The sequence below is a fragment of the Dendrobates tinctorius genome, unplaced genomic scaffold (assembly GCF_039654945.1).
Source record: "Dendrobates tinctorius isolate UK_male_01 unplaced genomic scaffold, ASM3965494v1 ptg000013l, whole genome shotgun sequence".
NCBI lineage: Eukaryota > Metazoa > Chordata > Amphibia > Anura > Dendrobatidae > Dendrobates > Dendrobates tinctorius.
In genome coordinates, this window is record NW_027361681.1 from 11,865,776 (window position 1) to 11,881,465 (window position 15,690).

Here is a 15,690-nt window from a genome sequence, read left to right on the forward strand (position 1 = left end):
TCTGCAGGAAGCTCCATTTGAATCGCTTCAGAATATCTCTTTGAGGTACCTTACCTGGGAAGTGGTGTTCCTAGTGGCCATCACTTCCATCAGGCGGGGTTCAGAGCTGGCGGCCCTATCCTGCCGAGCTCCGTTCCTCACTTTCCATAGGGATAGGTGGTCCTCAGACCAGCCCTTCCTTTTCGGCCGAAAGTCATGTCCTCTTTTCACATTAATGAAGATGTTGTTTTGCCTTCATTTTGTGCGTCATGTGGAAAAGGCTCTTCACACGTTAGTCCTGGTAAAAGCCCTCCGGAGGTATGTGTCGCGGATGGCACCCTTTCGTCAGACGGACACGCTGTTCGTGCTCCCCGAAGGGCGCAGGAAGGAACTCGCTGCCTCTAAATCGACCATAGCTAGATGGATTCGTTGGACGATTCAGGAGTCCTACCGCGTTACAGGCACACCGATTCCAGCAGGGATCGGAGCGCACTCTACCCGGGCAGGGGGTGCCTTTTGGGCTCTTCGGCACCAGGCTTTGACGGAACAGGTTTGCAAGGCAGCAACCTGGTCCAGCCTGCACACATTTGCCAAACATTACAATATCCATGCTCAGGCCTCAGTGGATGCGAGCCTGGGTAGAAGGATTCTCCAAGCAGCGGTGGTGTACCTGTTGAACAAGAGGTGCATGTAGCTTGGATCGGTGAGTCAATCTCCCACCCAGGGACTGCTTTAGGACGTCCCACAGTATCTGTGTCCCCCAATGAGGCGAAGGAGAAACATGGTTTTTTGTGATAAACTCACCGTAAAATCCTTTTCTCCGAGACGCTCATTGGGGGACACAGCACCCACCCTATTAGCCAGTTGGTTCTGTTTAGTTAATACGCATTTATTTATGTGATATAAGGGTGTTTTTTTTTTCTAGACATGTTGTACCTGTATTAAGGCTGATTTTGTTGTCCTCCTACTGCTTTGGCACCAAACTGAGTTCCGCCCGCAATAGGGGCGAGGGTGTATACGACGGAGGAGGAGCTAGCCTCTTTTTTTCACTTAATGTCAGCCTCCAAGCGGCAGAAGCATACACCCACAGTCTCGGAGAAAAGGATTTTACGGTGAGTTATCACAAAAATCCATGTTTTTCCCCCAAATTTGGGGGAAATATGGGGATGCATCTTATAGTGCGGATATACCTTACCGGTACCGTTGCTGCAGGCTGAGATGTGGGGGTGCCCGGCGGTGCTGCGGGTGTCCGGTGCTGCAGGGGCTCTACCAACATTTTGTGAAAGGCCAGAGCCCCCGCAGTTCCATGGTTTCCTATATGATGGACTCCGGGAAAATGGCCGCCAAGGGCGGCGCATGCACAGATGGAGATCTCGGCACCAAGATCTCGGGAGATGAGATCTCCGCACTGAAATCTCATGGAACTGCAGGGGTCTCTGGCCTTTCACAAAATGTTGGCAGAGCCTCCTCAGCAGCATCAGACACCCACAGCTGCGTGCCGCACATCGGAACAGCCCCTCATCCCAGCTTGCGGCATCACCCCACTCCTGCCTCCTCCAGCAGCAACCCTAGGACCCCGCTTCACCGCAGCCACCACCCTCGGTAAGCAATAAGATGCATGGATTATAAGAAGCACCATCATTTTATTTAAAAAAAAAAAAATCATTTTTCTCCTCAAAATTTGAGGTGCGTCTTCTAATCCGAAAAATACGGTAGATGTTGTGTCCATTCTGCATATAGTATAGTTGTGTCTGTTCTGTTCTCCTGGATGCTGTCATGACTTTGACAGTAAAGGTCTCAGCCATAGAAGAGTTGATGGTCTATATCTGTAGAGATCCGAATAAGTTATTGCATCTTTTGTTCCTCTTTGCAGTACACGGCTCAGTAAAAACATTTTAATAGACAAAGGTACTACAAGGGTTTATGTAGAGATAACTGAATGCTGTGTACACTGTATCCCATCTGCTCATCATTTGTAGGGGCACAGCTCCGCCAACTTATCTCCATCCCCTGCTGGTTCTGGGAAGTGGGAAAGAGGCGGTGTGCTTTTCATATACTGTACGGGGGGGGGGGGGGGGTTTGGGCTGCCAGGAATGACGGGCGCAGAGATCACGCACGGCATATTGTACAGTAATGAAGGGAACTTCCTTAGTAATCGGAAAGTTGTAAAATAATGGAAAACCACCCAGCCTGGAAGCGCAACACATCTAACTTTTTTTTGTAGTCTCTCATACTGTGCTCAGCTGTGTATCTAATCCTATAATGTGTGATATGGTCTGCTGAGCCATGTATCTAATCCGATCATGTTTGACAGTGGCTGCTGAGCTGTATACTGTATCTAATGCTACCCTGTGTTACTCAGTCCCAGAAAGGCACAGTACAGATGCTGCCCTGTTTCATTGGGCTTTGCTGCCACCTAGCGAATATGTCAGGAATTACTTCTTTGAATCATCAGTAAATTCTCACCGTCTGTAAACCAAAGAAATTTTTCTAGCAAACAAGAATTGTGATAAATTTCCCAGGAAAAAGCAGAAATAATCAGGTTGTGACCTGCGGCTGCTGCCCGGGTATCTCACCATGGGATCCCCAGGTCATTTCTGTAAATTGTTGCTTTAGAATTACAGTGCAACACTTTGTAGCTACCTGTCTATGAGCCGATCTGTCCCTATGTCCAGTCTGTATCTATGTCTCGTCTATGTTGCCGTCTGACTGTCTATATGTTCCCGTTTGTCGATTTTTCCCTTCTCTTTATGTGCTCATTTATTTCTATGCTCTTACCTGTCAATCGTGTCACTTCCAGCTGTCAGTCTTTCCTGTGGAGGAGCGAGAGCAGCACCTTCTAGAAGCGTTAAACAGCTACAAAAGCAGGTGAGTGCTGGTGACTTTAAGCAGAGACATATTGTGTGCTGGCGACTGCCATCAGAGATGTACTTTGTGCTGGCGACTTCCATCAGGTGCAGGTGGCTACAAGAAGACACAGTGCACCTGTGTGGAGCCTGCACTTGGGCTGTAACTTCTGTTCTGTAACTACAGCCTGATTTTACCAGGTAACTGACCCCCTACAGTTATCTCAAGGATGGGGTGCTCTGTGTAACTACCAAGGTGTATGTAGACAAGTGAGTGTGCCCAGTGCATGCAAGTCAAGACGTCGCTGTCACTGTGGAGCTGCTTTCTCTGGGGTGCCACTGTCACTGTGGAGCTGCTTTCCCTGGGGCGCTACTGTCACTGTGGAGCTGCTTTCGCTTTTTTTGCCACTGTCGCTGTGGAGCTGCTGTCGCTGGGGCGCAGCTGTCGCTGTAGAGCTGCTTTCTCTGGGGTGCCGCGGTCGCTGTAGAGTTGCTTTCGCTGAGGCACCGCTGTTGCTGTGGAGTTGCTTTTGCTGAGGCGCTGCTGTCGCTGTGGAGCTGCTTTCACTGAGGCGCCGCTGTCGCTGTGGAGCTGCTTTCGCTGAGGCGCCGCTGTCGCTGTGGAGCTGCTTTCGCTGAGGCGTCGCTGTGGAGCTGCTTTCGCTGAGGCGCTGCTGTCGCTGTGGAGCTGCTTTCGTTGAGGCGTCGCTGTGGAGCTGCTTTCGCTGAGGCGCTGCTGTCGCTGTGGAGCTGCTTTCGCTGAGGCGTCGCTGTGGAGCTGCATTCGCTGGGGCGCCTCTGTCACTGTGGAGCTGCTTTCGCTTTTTTTGCCACTGTCGCTGTGGAGCTGCTTTCTCTGGGGTACCGCTGTCGCTGGAGAGCTGCTTTCTCTGGGGTGCCGCTGTCGCTGTAGAGTTGCTTTCGCTGAGGCGCCGCTGTCGCTGTGGAGTTGCTTTCGCTGAGGAGCTGCTGTCGCTGTGGAGCTGCTTTCGCTGAGGCGCTGCTTTCGCTGAGGTGTCGCTCTGGAGCTGCTTTCGCTGAGGCGCCGCTGTCGCTGTGGAGCTGCTTTCGCTGAGGCGTCGCTGTGGAGCTGCTTTCGCTGAGGCGCTGCTGTCGCTGTGGAGCTGCTTTCGTTGAGGCGTCGCTGTGGAGCTGCTTTCGCTGAGGCGCTGCTGTCGCTGTGGAGCTGCTTTCGCTGAGGCGTCGCTGTGGAGCTGCATTCGCTGGGGCGCCTCTGTCACTGTGGAGCTGCTTTCGCTTTTTTTGCCACTGTCGCTGTGGAGCTGCTGTCGCTGGGGTACCGCTGTCGCTGGAGAGCTGCTTTCTCTGGGGTGCCGCTGTCGCTGTAGAGTTGCTTTCGCTGAGGCGCCGCTGTCGCTGTGGAGTTGCTTTCGCTGAGGAGCTGCTGTCGCTGTGGAGCTGCTTTCGCTGAGGCACTGCTTTCGCTGAGGTGTCGCTCTGGAGCTGCTTTCGCTGAGGCGCCGCTGTCGCTGTGGAGCTGCTTTCGCTGAGGCGCCGCTGTCGCTGTGGAGCTGCTTTCGCTGAGGCGCCGCTGTTGCTGTGGAGCTGCTTTCGCTGAGGCGCCGCTGTCGCTGTGGAGCTACATTCGCTGGGGCCCCACTGTCGCTGTGGAGCTGCTTTCACTGGGGCATCACTTTGGAGCCACTGTCGCTGGGGCGTTGCTGACGCTAGAGAGCTACTATCGCTGGGGCGCTTCTGATGTTGTGAAGCTACTGTCACTGCAGCACTGCTGTCTGCTTGTAGTGTGGACTGTTAGCCTCAAACTCCGTGGAGACACTAACCACTTAATACTCAAATAAAAAAGGAAAAAGTTAAAATAAATCCAGTTTTAGTTTGATATATTTTCTACATCACAAGATATTGGACAAAACCTTCGGAGCAGCTGCCGCCTTCCTGCTCTGTGACTGATGCTGAGTTAATGACTTTAACCCTCTACTTCCTTAGACCATCAGGACGTCTTAATTAATAGGAAGTATTTTTCTCTATGCGTCCATTAGTCAGATGTGGAAAGTGCGAAATTTTTATTTTACTGCTAAGATTAATAACGAGCATAATAATGTGAGAAAAGGAAGCATGATCGCAATGTAGGACAACATCCAGAAAATGCTTCCCAGTGGCATCTGATGTCTGAGACCTCTGCAGACTCTTCTCTCCCCTCCTAGAGATTATTATGTTGTATTCACTGAATTGCTTCTTGCTTTGGAGGAACAGCAGGGACTTGGGTGGCAGCTCTCTCCTCACGGGAGATGCTGCCCCTTAATTGTTTCAGGATTTCTCCTGTACAGTTCTTAATTATTTTTTTTATATTTCAGGTTTCTTTGTGGCAAAGAAATAAAGCGAAAAAAATGCATCTTCCGTTTACGTATCCGTGTGCCGCCAAGTCCTCCTAGCAAGCTCCTACCAGACAAACTTCTTTGTCAGACAGAGAACCGATCAGGGGGGGATATCAAGAAGAAGGGTCGAAGCAAGTACAAAGACAGGTATGACTGTGAACATGATCACAATGTGTGGTGTCATCATGGCAGCACCATCGTCTCTTGTATTACCCATCCATCACCTTGTCTCCTGCAGCCTCCTGCCCCGAGAGCGACAGAAGAGAAGAGGAATCCGCAGGAAACAGGCCCAGTTCCTCCTGGAAGATGCCATTCCCAGTGTCAGTAATTTTATGCAATGGCGCACTTTGAGAGACCGTTCCTCTCATCATTATTACCTTGTTATCCTTACTTAATCATTGCTGCCTGTCCCTCCATATCGTCCTACTCATATTGCCTTTATGATGAGAATCCTTTCCCTCCTGACATTACAGAGTGACTTCACCTCAGCCTGGAGTACCAACCACCATTTGGCAAGCATTTTTGATTTTACGCTGGACGAGATTCAAAGCTTGAAGAGGTAAATTCAGTGTCCTTGTCCTGAGCATCAGAGAATATCACTGAGGCCGGGGTCACACTTGTGAGAACCTCGCACGAGTCTCACGTCTCAATACACGGCACTGCTGCCAGCAGTCGGGACCGGAGTTTGCTTCTGCATGTATTTCTATGCAGCTGAGCTCTCCGGTCCGAGTGCCGGTGGCTGTGTCGGGTATTGAGATGCGACACTCGTGCAAGTTTCTCGCAAGTGTGACTGCAGCCTAATAGGGAATGTACTGATGGATATGTTCTCATATTTGGCTAGTGATGAGGAGCCACATCCAGCCGCATGTTACCGCAGGTACACACAGTCTTTGCTAATACGTTATATCTAGATATATAATGGCGAGTAGTGAAGCAGATACATGACATGCCTAGCTCCAGTCACCTTCAGAGCTGCAGTCACCATTCTGTTGTTACAACAGGTCTTATCCTGTAGTCACCTCCTCAGCTGCAGTCACTATTCTGCTGGAATTGGTCAGTTGGTGCCAACACATGTGTCCTTCAACGTATCTCACTGCCTATCCTGCGCCACACTCCTCTCTACCTTGTGATGCATTTTCAGGCTCTCCACTTCCTAGTGATAATTTTTCGTTTTAGCACCAGTTCTGGACAGAATTTCCCGTCGGATCTGGACTCTATTGATGCCGGCAGCTCATCCGGATCGGCCTCTACCAGTCTTTCCTTTGAGTCGCAGTAAGTGGTGCCAGGCATTTGGTTTGGGAGAATAGGTCCTTGTGTCCAAAATTGTAAAGGATATTGTGCCACGCTGCTGACATCTACACACTACACAGACCTAGCACATCTCAGAGCTGAGGGTTTGATACAATTTTATGCAATGTTGACAAACTTTAAACTGTAAGTTATTGCTTCCTCATAGAATAGGCGATAACTACCAGATTGATGAGGGTCTCACAGCTGAGACGCCCACTGATCACCAGAATCGGGGACTTCTGTCCTATGATTAAATAGATCGTCAGTCTCACTTGTCCGCTCACCCTCCATTCAAACTTTAAAGCACCAACAGTGACAGTCGAGTATGGAGCACTCTCATAGACAAGCAAGGGACAGCAAGAAAAAGTTCCCTAGTTTAACGGGTCCTTCACACAGGCGTGACTTTAGTAGGAGGTGGTCCAGCCATAGGAGGTCATCTAGGGATAAAACTAGATGGGACAGCAACAAAAAGAAAGGTAGAGGTTATATGTTCGGCTACTCCCAGGATTGCAGGAAACCACCCCAATGACTGCCCGCCCAGGTGAGGGGGGGAGGCTTTCAGCTTTCTACCCGGCCTGGTCAGAAATTTCGGACAGTGTGTGAATACATGATGTCATCAGCACAGGTCTTAAGTTTGAGCTCCGAGAAAAACCTCACAACAAATTTATGTTAATTTCCACTCGTTCTTCATCAGCAGAACAACAGGCGTTGGAGTCCGAGTGTCACGATCCATTTTTGGATCTGTGGCAGATGTGGCTTTTCATGCTAAAACTTTTTTCTTTCAGGCCATTGGGCGTTAATGTCAGTTCCCCCCACCGCTGGCCTGCTGGTGTAATTGCACTGCTGCTAGTTCTGCTGATATGGTGACCACTCCCACCATCCTTAAAAGGTCACCTGATGCATCAGTTGACTGTTGGTTATACAGGTCCTTGTGGAGACCAACCAAGCTGGAGACATGAGCTTTTTGGTGCAGAGGTGTTTCAGCTGAATGCTGTGATCTGCTGCTTTACTCTGCTGTGCGGTGCATTGCAGCAGAGAAAGCTGAGTGTTGTATTTTTATTACTCTGTCCCTTTTGGTGTCTGTCTTACCTTACCTTGTGTTGTCTTAGTGCAGCAGTGGGACCAGTGTTCCCACCCGCCAATATTCTACTTAGGGATAGGGGCAGAGCAAGTGAGGGTTTAGGTATCCTGGTCGGCAGCAGGGTGAAAGAGGCTTTCTAGGAACGATAGGGAGATCAGGGCACATCTTTGGGTTTGTGCAGGAGGTGTCCATTCCCTATCGACAGGGCCTACCGCTGCTTTTGTGTCCCTGGTGTTCCTTTGTATGTTTTGCCCTTTGGTGACCGACCAATCGTATCACGCTAGGACAGTCACTTCGTGATACCAAGGTCCAGGATCTACGACAGGAAGCAGTCTTGATAGACGTTCCTGCGTCAGAGAGAGGTAAGGGGATCTATTCCTCCCTCTTCCTGATTAAGAAACCAGACATTCCTTTTGGTCCGATCCTTTAAAATGGAGTCGGTGAGGTCAGTAATAAAACTACTCTTTAACCCCTTCCCGACCTTTGACGCCACATAGGCGTCATGAAAAGTCGTGCCAATACGACCCATGACTCCTATGTGGCGTCATGAATTGATTGCCCCCCTGCGGGACAGGTGACCGGGGTCACTGAAAGGTCACCCGACCCGCACACAGAGGACACCTTAGAGTTTACCCCAGGGGGCGTGGCTTAGCCCCCACGTGCCTACGATCGCTCTGATTGGCTGTTAAAAGTGAAACCCGACCCCCCACCCCCACCCCACACCGACTGGCGGGGGCGATGGGCCACCGACAGATGGGGGCGATCGGTCGCCACCGTCATCATCTGATCCCCCTCTGCTTCCCTCAGCTCCCCCCCACCTTCCGATCACCCCCCTGACCCCCCCCAGTACCTCCGGTGTCCTGCTGTGGCTTCCGGGGTCCCGCCGTCCCGGATCATGGGCGCCGCCATCTTGGAAATTTGCCGGCTGCCTATTCATTTTTCATTTTGATCACTGTGATAAACTCTCACAGTGATCAAAATGGAAAAAAAAGGTAAATACACCCCCCCGTTTGTCACCCCATAGGTAAGCACACATAATAAAATAAAAAAAAAATATATTTTTATTTTTCCATTAGGGTTAGAATTAGGGTTGGAATTAGGGTTAGAAATAGGGTTGGAATTAGGGTTAGGGTTGGAATTAGGGTTAGAAATAGGGTTAGAATTAGGGTTAGGGTTGGAATTAGAGTTAAGATTAGGGTTAGGGGTGGGTTGGGATTAGGTTTAGGCTTGTGGTTAGGGTTAGAGTTGGGATTAGGGTTAGGAGTGTGTTGGGGTTGTGGTTAGGGTTGGAGTTAGAATTGAGGGGTTTCGATTGTTTAGGCACATCACGGGGTCTCCGAACGCGACATGGCACCACGATTTATTCCAGCCAATTTTGCGTTCAAAAAGTCAAACAGCGCTCCCTCCATTTCGTGCCCCGACGTGTGCGCAAACAGTGGTTTACCCCAACATATGGGGTATCGGCGTACTCAGGAAAAATTGCACAACAACTTTGGGGGTCTAATTTCTCCTGTTACCCTTGAGAAAATAAAAAATTGGGGGCTAAAAAAAAATGATTTTTGTGGAAAAAAAAATCATTTTTTATTTTCACTACTCTGCGTTATAAACTTCTGTGAAGCACTTGGGGGTTCAAAGTGCTCACCACACATCTAGATAAGTTCCTTGGGTGGTCTAGTTTCCAAAATGGGGTCACTTGTGGGGGGTTTCCACTGTTTAGGCACATCAGAGGTTCTGCAAAACGTAACATGACGCCCGCAGACCATTCCATCAATATTTCAAAATGTCACTACTTCCCTTCCGAGCCCCAACGTGTGCCCGAACAGTGGTTCCCCCCCACATATGGGGTACCAGCATGCTCAGGACAAACTGTACAACAACTTTTGGGGTCCAATTTATCCTGTTACCCTTGAAAAATATATTGTGGGCTAAAAAAATGATTTTTTGATGGAAAAAATGATTTTTTATTTTCACAGCTCTGCGTTATACACTTCTGTGAAGCACCTGGGGGTTCAAAGTGCTCACTATGCATTTAGATAAGTTCCTTGGGTGGTCTATTTTCCAAAATTGGGTCACTTGTGGGGGGTTTCCACTGTTTAGGCACATCAGAGGTTCTGCAAAACGTAACATGACGCCCGCAGACCATTCCATCAATATTTCAAAATGTCACTACTTCCCTTCCGAGCCCCAACGTGTGCCCGAACAGTGGTTCCCCCCCACATATGGGGTACCAGCATGCTCAGGACAAACTGTACAACAACTTTTGGGGTCCAATTTATCCTGTTACCCTTGAAAAATATATTGTGGGCTAAAAAAATGATTTTTTGATGGAAAAAATGATTTTTTATTTTCACAGCTCTGCGTTATACACTTCTGTGAAGCACCTGGGGGTTCAAAGTGCTCACTATGCATTTAGATAAGTTCCTTGGGTGGTCTAGTTTCCAAAATGGGGTCACTTGTGGGGGGTTTCCACTGTTTAGGCACATCAGAGGTTCTGCAAAACGTAACATGACGCCCGCAGACCATTCCATCAATATTTCAAAATGTCACTACTTCCCTTCCGAGCCCCAACGTGTGCCCGAACAGTGGTTCCCCCCCACACATGGGGTACCAGCATGCTCAGGACAAACTGTACAACAACTTTTGGGGTCCAATTTATCCTGTTACCCTTGAAAAATATATTGTGGGCTAAAAAAATGATTTTTTGATGGAAAAAATGATTTTTTATTTTCACAGCTCTGCGTTATACACTTCTGTGAAGCACCTGGGGGTTCAAAGTGCTCACTATGCATTTAGATAAGTTCCTTAGAGGGTCTAGTTTCCAAAATGGGGTCATTTGTGGGGGAGCTCCAAAGTTTAGGCACACAGGGGCTCTCCAAACACGACATGGTGTCCGCTAACGATTGGAGCTAATTTTCCATTCAAAAAGTCAAATGGCGCTCCTTCCCTTCTGAGCCCTGCCGTGCGCCCAAACAGTGGTTCCCCCCACATATGAGGTACCAGTGTACTCAGGACAAACTGAACAACAACTTTAGGTGTCCAATTTATCCTGTTACCCTTGTGAACATACAAAATAGCGGGCTAAAAAATCATTTTTGAGGGAAAAAAATGATTTTTTTATTTTCATGGCTCTGCGTTTATAAACTTCTGTGAAGCACTTGGGGGTTCAAAGTGCTCACCACACATCTAGAGAAGTTCCTTGGGGGGTCTAGTTTCCAAAATGGGGTCACTTGTGGGGGGTTTCTACCGTTTAGGCACATCAGGGGCTCTGCAAATGCAACATGATGCCCGCAGAACATTCCATCAGAGTCTGCATTCCAAAATCGTGCTCCTTCACTTCTGAGCTCTCCCATGCGCCCAAACAGTGGTTCTCCCCCACATATGGGGTATCGGTGTACTCAGGACAAATTGCACAACAACTTTTGTACTCCAATTTCTCCTGTTAGCCTTGTAAAAATGAAAAATAGCAGGCTAAAAAATGATTTTTGAGGAAAAAAAATGATTTTTTTATTTTCACTGCTCTGCTTTATAAACTTCTGTGAAGCACTTGGGGGTTCAGAGTTCCCACCACACATCTAGATAAGTTCCTTGGGGGGGTCTAGTTTCCAAAATGGGGTCACTTGTGGGGGAGCTCCAATGTTTAGCTACACAGGGGCTCTCCAAACACGACATGGTGTCCGCTAACGATTGGAGCTAATTTTCCATTGAAAAAGTCAAATGGTGCTCCTTCCCTTCCGGGCCCTGCCGTGTGCCCAAACAGTGGTTTATGACCACATATGAGGTATCGGTGTACTCAGGAGAAATTGCCCAACAAATTTTAGGATCCATTTTATCCTGTTGCCCATGTGAAAATGAAAAAATTGATGCTAAAAGAAAATTTTTGTTGGAAAAATTAAAATGTCCATTTTTTTCCTTCCACGTTGCTTTAGTCCCTGTGAAGCACCTGAAGGGTTAATAATCTTCGTGAATGTAGTTTTGAGTAGCTTGAGGGGTGCAGTATTTAGAATGGTGTCACTTCTGGGTATTTTCCGCCATATAGACCCCTCAAAATGACTTCAAATGTGAGGTGGTCCCTAAAATAAATGTTTTTGTTTCCAAAATTGTGCTGATGTAAAGTAGACATATGGGAAATGTTATTTATTAACTATTTTGTGTCACATAACTCTCTGGTTTAACAGAATAAAAATTCGAAATGTGAAAATTGCGAAATTTTCTAATTTTTTGCCAATTTTCCATTTTTTCTCACAAATAAACGCAAAAATTATCGACCTAAATTTACCACTAACGTGAAGCCCCATATGTCATGAAAAAGCAATCTCAGAATCGCTAGGATCCGTTGAAGCGTTCCAGAGTTATTACCTCATAAAGGGACACTGGTCAGAATTGCAAAAAATGGCCATGTCATTAGGGTCAATATAGGCTGGGTCATGAAGGGGTTAAAGATTGCTTCATGGTAGTATTAGATCTCAAGGACGCCTACTATCACATTCCCATACTTGCAGGGTTCCAGGATTCCCCCCTGTTGGCCTTCCTTTAGTTCTGAGGAAGATATGGGAAGACAAGGCATCTGTGATTCTGATAGCTCCATTCTGGCCCAGAAGACCATGGTTTCCCTGGCTGAGAAAGATGTCCGTCACCATCCCATGGGTTCTCCCGGAGCTCCCAGATCTCCTATCACAGGGACTGATCTTCCATCCACAAGTGTCCAACCTACTTCTGACGGCATGGAGTTTGAGAGGGCACTGCTAAGGGAGAAAGAGTTTTCGGGGAGCTTAGTACAAACTTTGCTAAAAAAAAAGTAGGAAGGCATCCACAATTAGAATATAGGCCAGAACCTGGAAAAAGTTCCTGTCAGTCTCGGGGGCGGAGATTGGGGGAAAAGTTAAGATAAACCAGGTGTTGCAATTCCTACAGAGGAGATGAGTCTGGCCACGAGCACTCTTAAAGTTCAGGTGTCTACAGGGTGGGCCATTTATATGGATACACAGAAATAAAATGGGAATGGTTGGTGATATCAACTTCCTGTTTGTAGCACATTAGTATATGGGAGGGGGAAAATTTCTCAAGATGGGTGGTGACCATGGCGGCCATTTTGGATCCAACTTTATTTTTTCCAATGGGAAGAGGGTCATGTGACACATCAAACTTATTGAGAATTTCACAAGAAAAACAATGGTGTGCTTGGTTTTAACATAACTTTATTTTATCATGAGTTATTTACAAGTTTATGACCCCTTATAAAATGAGTTCAAAGTGCTGTTCATTGTGTTGGATTGTCACTGCAACCCTCTTCTCCCACTCTTGACACATTGATGGCAACACCGCAAAAGAAATGCTAGTCTAAGGGGGTCAGATTCCTTGTAGGGATGCTCGGACCTGACACCTATAATGTGGTGGTGCACCATCTTGCTAAAAGATCTCTGGGAACATGCCATCTTCAGTGCATAAAGAGGGCAACACATCATCATTTAGCAATTTCAGATCTCCAGTGGCATTGAGGTTTCTATTGATGAAGAATGGCCCCACTATCTTTTTACCCCATATGCCACACCATACCATCAATTATGGGTGTCCGGTCCGAGCATTCCTACATGAACAGTTACCTGGAAAGTGGATTGATCGTCGTGAGCCAGTTGAATGGCCACCAAGGTCTCCTGATCTAACCCCCTTAGACTTTTTTATGTTTGGGGTCATCTGAAGGCAATTATCTTTGCTGTAAAGATACGAGATGTGCAGCATCTGAAACAACGGATACTGGAAGCCTGTGCTAGCATTTCTTCTGCGGTGTTGCCATCAGTTTGTCAAGAGTGGGAGCAGAGGGTTGCATTGACAATCCAATACAATGGGCAGCACTTTGAACACATTTTATAAGTGGTCATAAACTTGTAAATAACCCATGAAAGAATAAAGTTATGTTAAAATCAAGCACATCATTGGTTTTCTTGTGATATTCTCAATAAGTTTAATGTGTCACATGACCCTCTTCCCATTGAAAAAAATAAAGCTGGATTCCAAATGGCCGCCATGGTCACCACCCATCTTTAAAAGTTACCCCCTCCCATATACTAATGTGCCATAAACAGGAAGTTGATATCACCAACCATTTCCATTTTATTTAGGTGTATCCCTATAGATGGCCCACATTAGGAGCAGGGCTGTGGAGTCGGAGTCAGAGTCGAAGTTAGTTTTGGTTGGAGTCGGTAGAAATGTACCGACTCCGACTCCAGCTTTAAAAAAAAGTATTAATATTTCATAATTGAACTTTCATATGAATTTTATAAATGTTACTCAAATATATATGTTCTATCAAACTATGAACAACAGTGATAAGCAGTTCTGCTGGAGATAGAGACATTTCTTACTTCTTGTGTGTCACTGTTCTCCACTGCCCTTATCTAATCTTATACTTGGTTAACCTCATGCTGCCCCAACCCCCTTACTTACAATGTATGAAACTGAAAGTGAAAATGTGTTGCAAATTCTTAGTAGTAAAGCTCCTCCTCTAGACTAGATCATACTAGGTGTGCGTCTTCCAAGCATCTCACAGCTGCCTGCTACTCAGAAGAGGAAGACTGTAAGAAGTATTATCCTTTCAACAAACTTTGCATCAGTTAACTGTGAGTACATGAGGAATAATAACAGTATTACTGACCACTATATCAGTTGTACGACCTGGCAATAATTTTGTACAATTGTTTTTAGGAAAAACAATTGTCATTTGGATTGTGAATGCAGAATTAAAAACCTGAGAATGTCAAAGAAGCATCACATTAAATCAGCTGTATTTGAACATTTCACCATCACTCAAGATAGAAAACATTATGTCTGTCAGTGTATGACAAATGATCCAGACGAAAACAAATGCTGTGAAGCCAAGATGAGTGCATATTCAGGCAAAGATAAAAATGCTCCTACCAGAGGTTCTAATCTAAAGAGACATTTACAGCGCTTTCATCCAGAAGTACTGAAAGCAGTGGATGAGAAAGACTGCATCCAAACCAATGAACCAGTGCCCAGCTCTTCCAGCCAAACAAAGGAGCAGAGAACTTTGCAGCCATCAGTTGCAAGATATTTTGTCAGTAACAAAGTTACTGTGACAATGACAGTAGACACATTTAAAAAACAGATCATAGAGCTTGTTGTAAAGGATAGTGTGCCTATTTCATTATTTTCACGACCAGCTTTTATGTGTCTGAATGGGGAAATGGCCCGCAAGCTTGGTGTTTCTCTGGAGAGAGAGAGTATTAGAAAATTAGTAATCGAAGAAGCTTTTAAACAAAAGGAAGAACTTAAAAAAAACTCTCAAGGGACGCTTTCTGTTTCTTAAAATGGATGCCTGCACACGTCACAGAGTGAACTATTTTGCCATCAATGTCCGATTTGTTTGTGACAAAAATGAAATAGTTACCAAGACATTGGCAGTAAAAGACACCAAAGCTCATCACACCAGTGAGTTTCTCCAGGTCTTGGTGGAAAAGGTTCTGCAAGACTATGAACTTAAAAAAGAGCAAGTTCTTTCTGTCGTAACTGACAATGCTTCAAATATGATAAGTACTATTAAGCTAATGAGAGTAATGATGGTGACCAGCAGCTAGAAGAACATTCTGGGTCCACAGACACAGAAATGTTTGAAATAGAGGAACACAGTATTGTAACTGAGGAGCAAACTGTAGTTGCTTCAGATGAACAGCAACATGATAGTTTAGATGATCTTGTTGAAACTGTGTCAATATGTTCTTTCATTCATCACATGTGCTGTGTTGTGCATACGCTACAGCTGGCTATAAGAGACAGTCTGCAAGAAGGACATGCTGCTGCACTGATTGGCAAGGTGAGAAAATTGGCTACTGTTGTCAGAACCCCTAAAGTTGACTCAATTTTGAAGAGACGTGCTGGAAAAGGGGCAATTATTGATCAAGCCACACGATGGGGCAGTACTTACTTAATGATTCAGCGCTTGGTTGAACTGAAAACCTTTCTTGTAGACATGGCTAACCCTCAACTGACGCTAAATGAAAGTCAGTGGAATCAGGTGACTGAGCTGGAAAAATTGCTAGAGCACCCATTTACAGTGACTAAAAAATTACAAGCAGAGGACTTAACTCCAGGTATTTTCTTAAAGGAGTGGAAGAACCTGATGTTT

At 46.5% G+C, this 15,690-nt stretch overlaps 1 protein-coding gene across 3 annotated transcripts in view; it reads left to right on the forward strand.

The window, feature by feature from the left end:
- The window catches only part of PHF19 (PHD finger protein 19), a 135,052-nt gene that overhangs the window by 48,695 nt on the left and 70,667 nt on the right, over positions 1-15,690 (forward strand). For all 3 annotated transcript variants that reach the window (XM_073558959.1, XM_073558971.1, XM_073558962.1), the window contains exons 10-14: positions 2,780-2,847; positions 5,159-5,326; positions 5,418-5,499; positions 5,653-5,738; positions 6,356-6,451. In XM_073558959.1, coding sequence (XP_073415060.1) covers positions 2,780-2,847; positions 5,159-5,326; positions 5,418-5,499; positions 5,653-5,738; positions 6,356-6,451 — 500 coding nt within the window. The remainder of the gene's footprint in view (positions 1-2,779; positions 2,848-5,158; positions 5,327-5,417; positions 5,500-5,652; positions 5,739-6,355; positions 6,452-15,690) is intronic.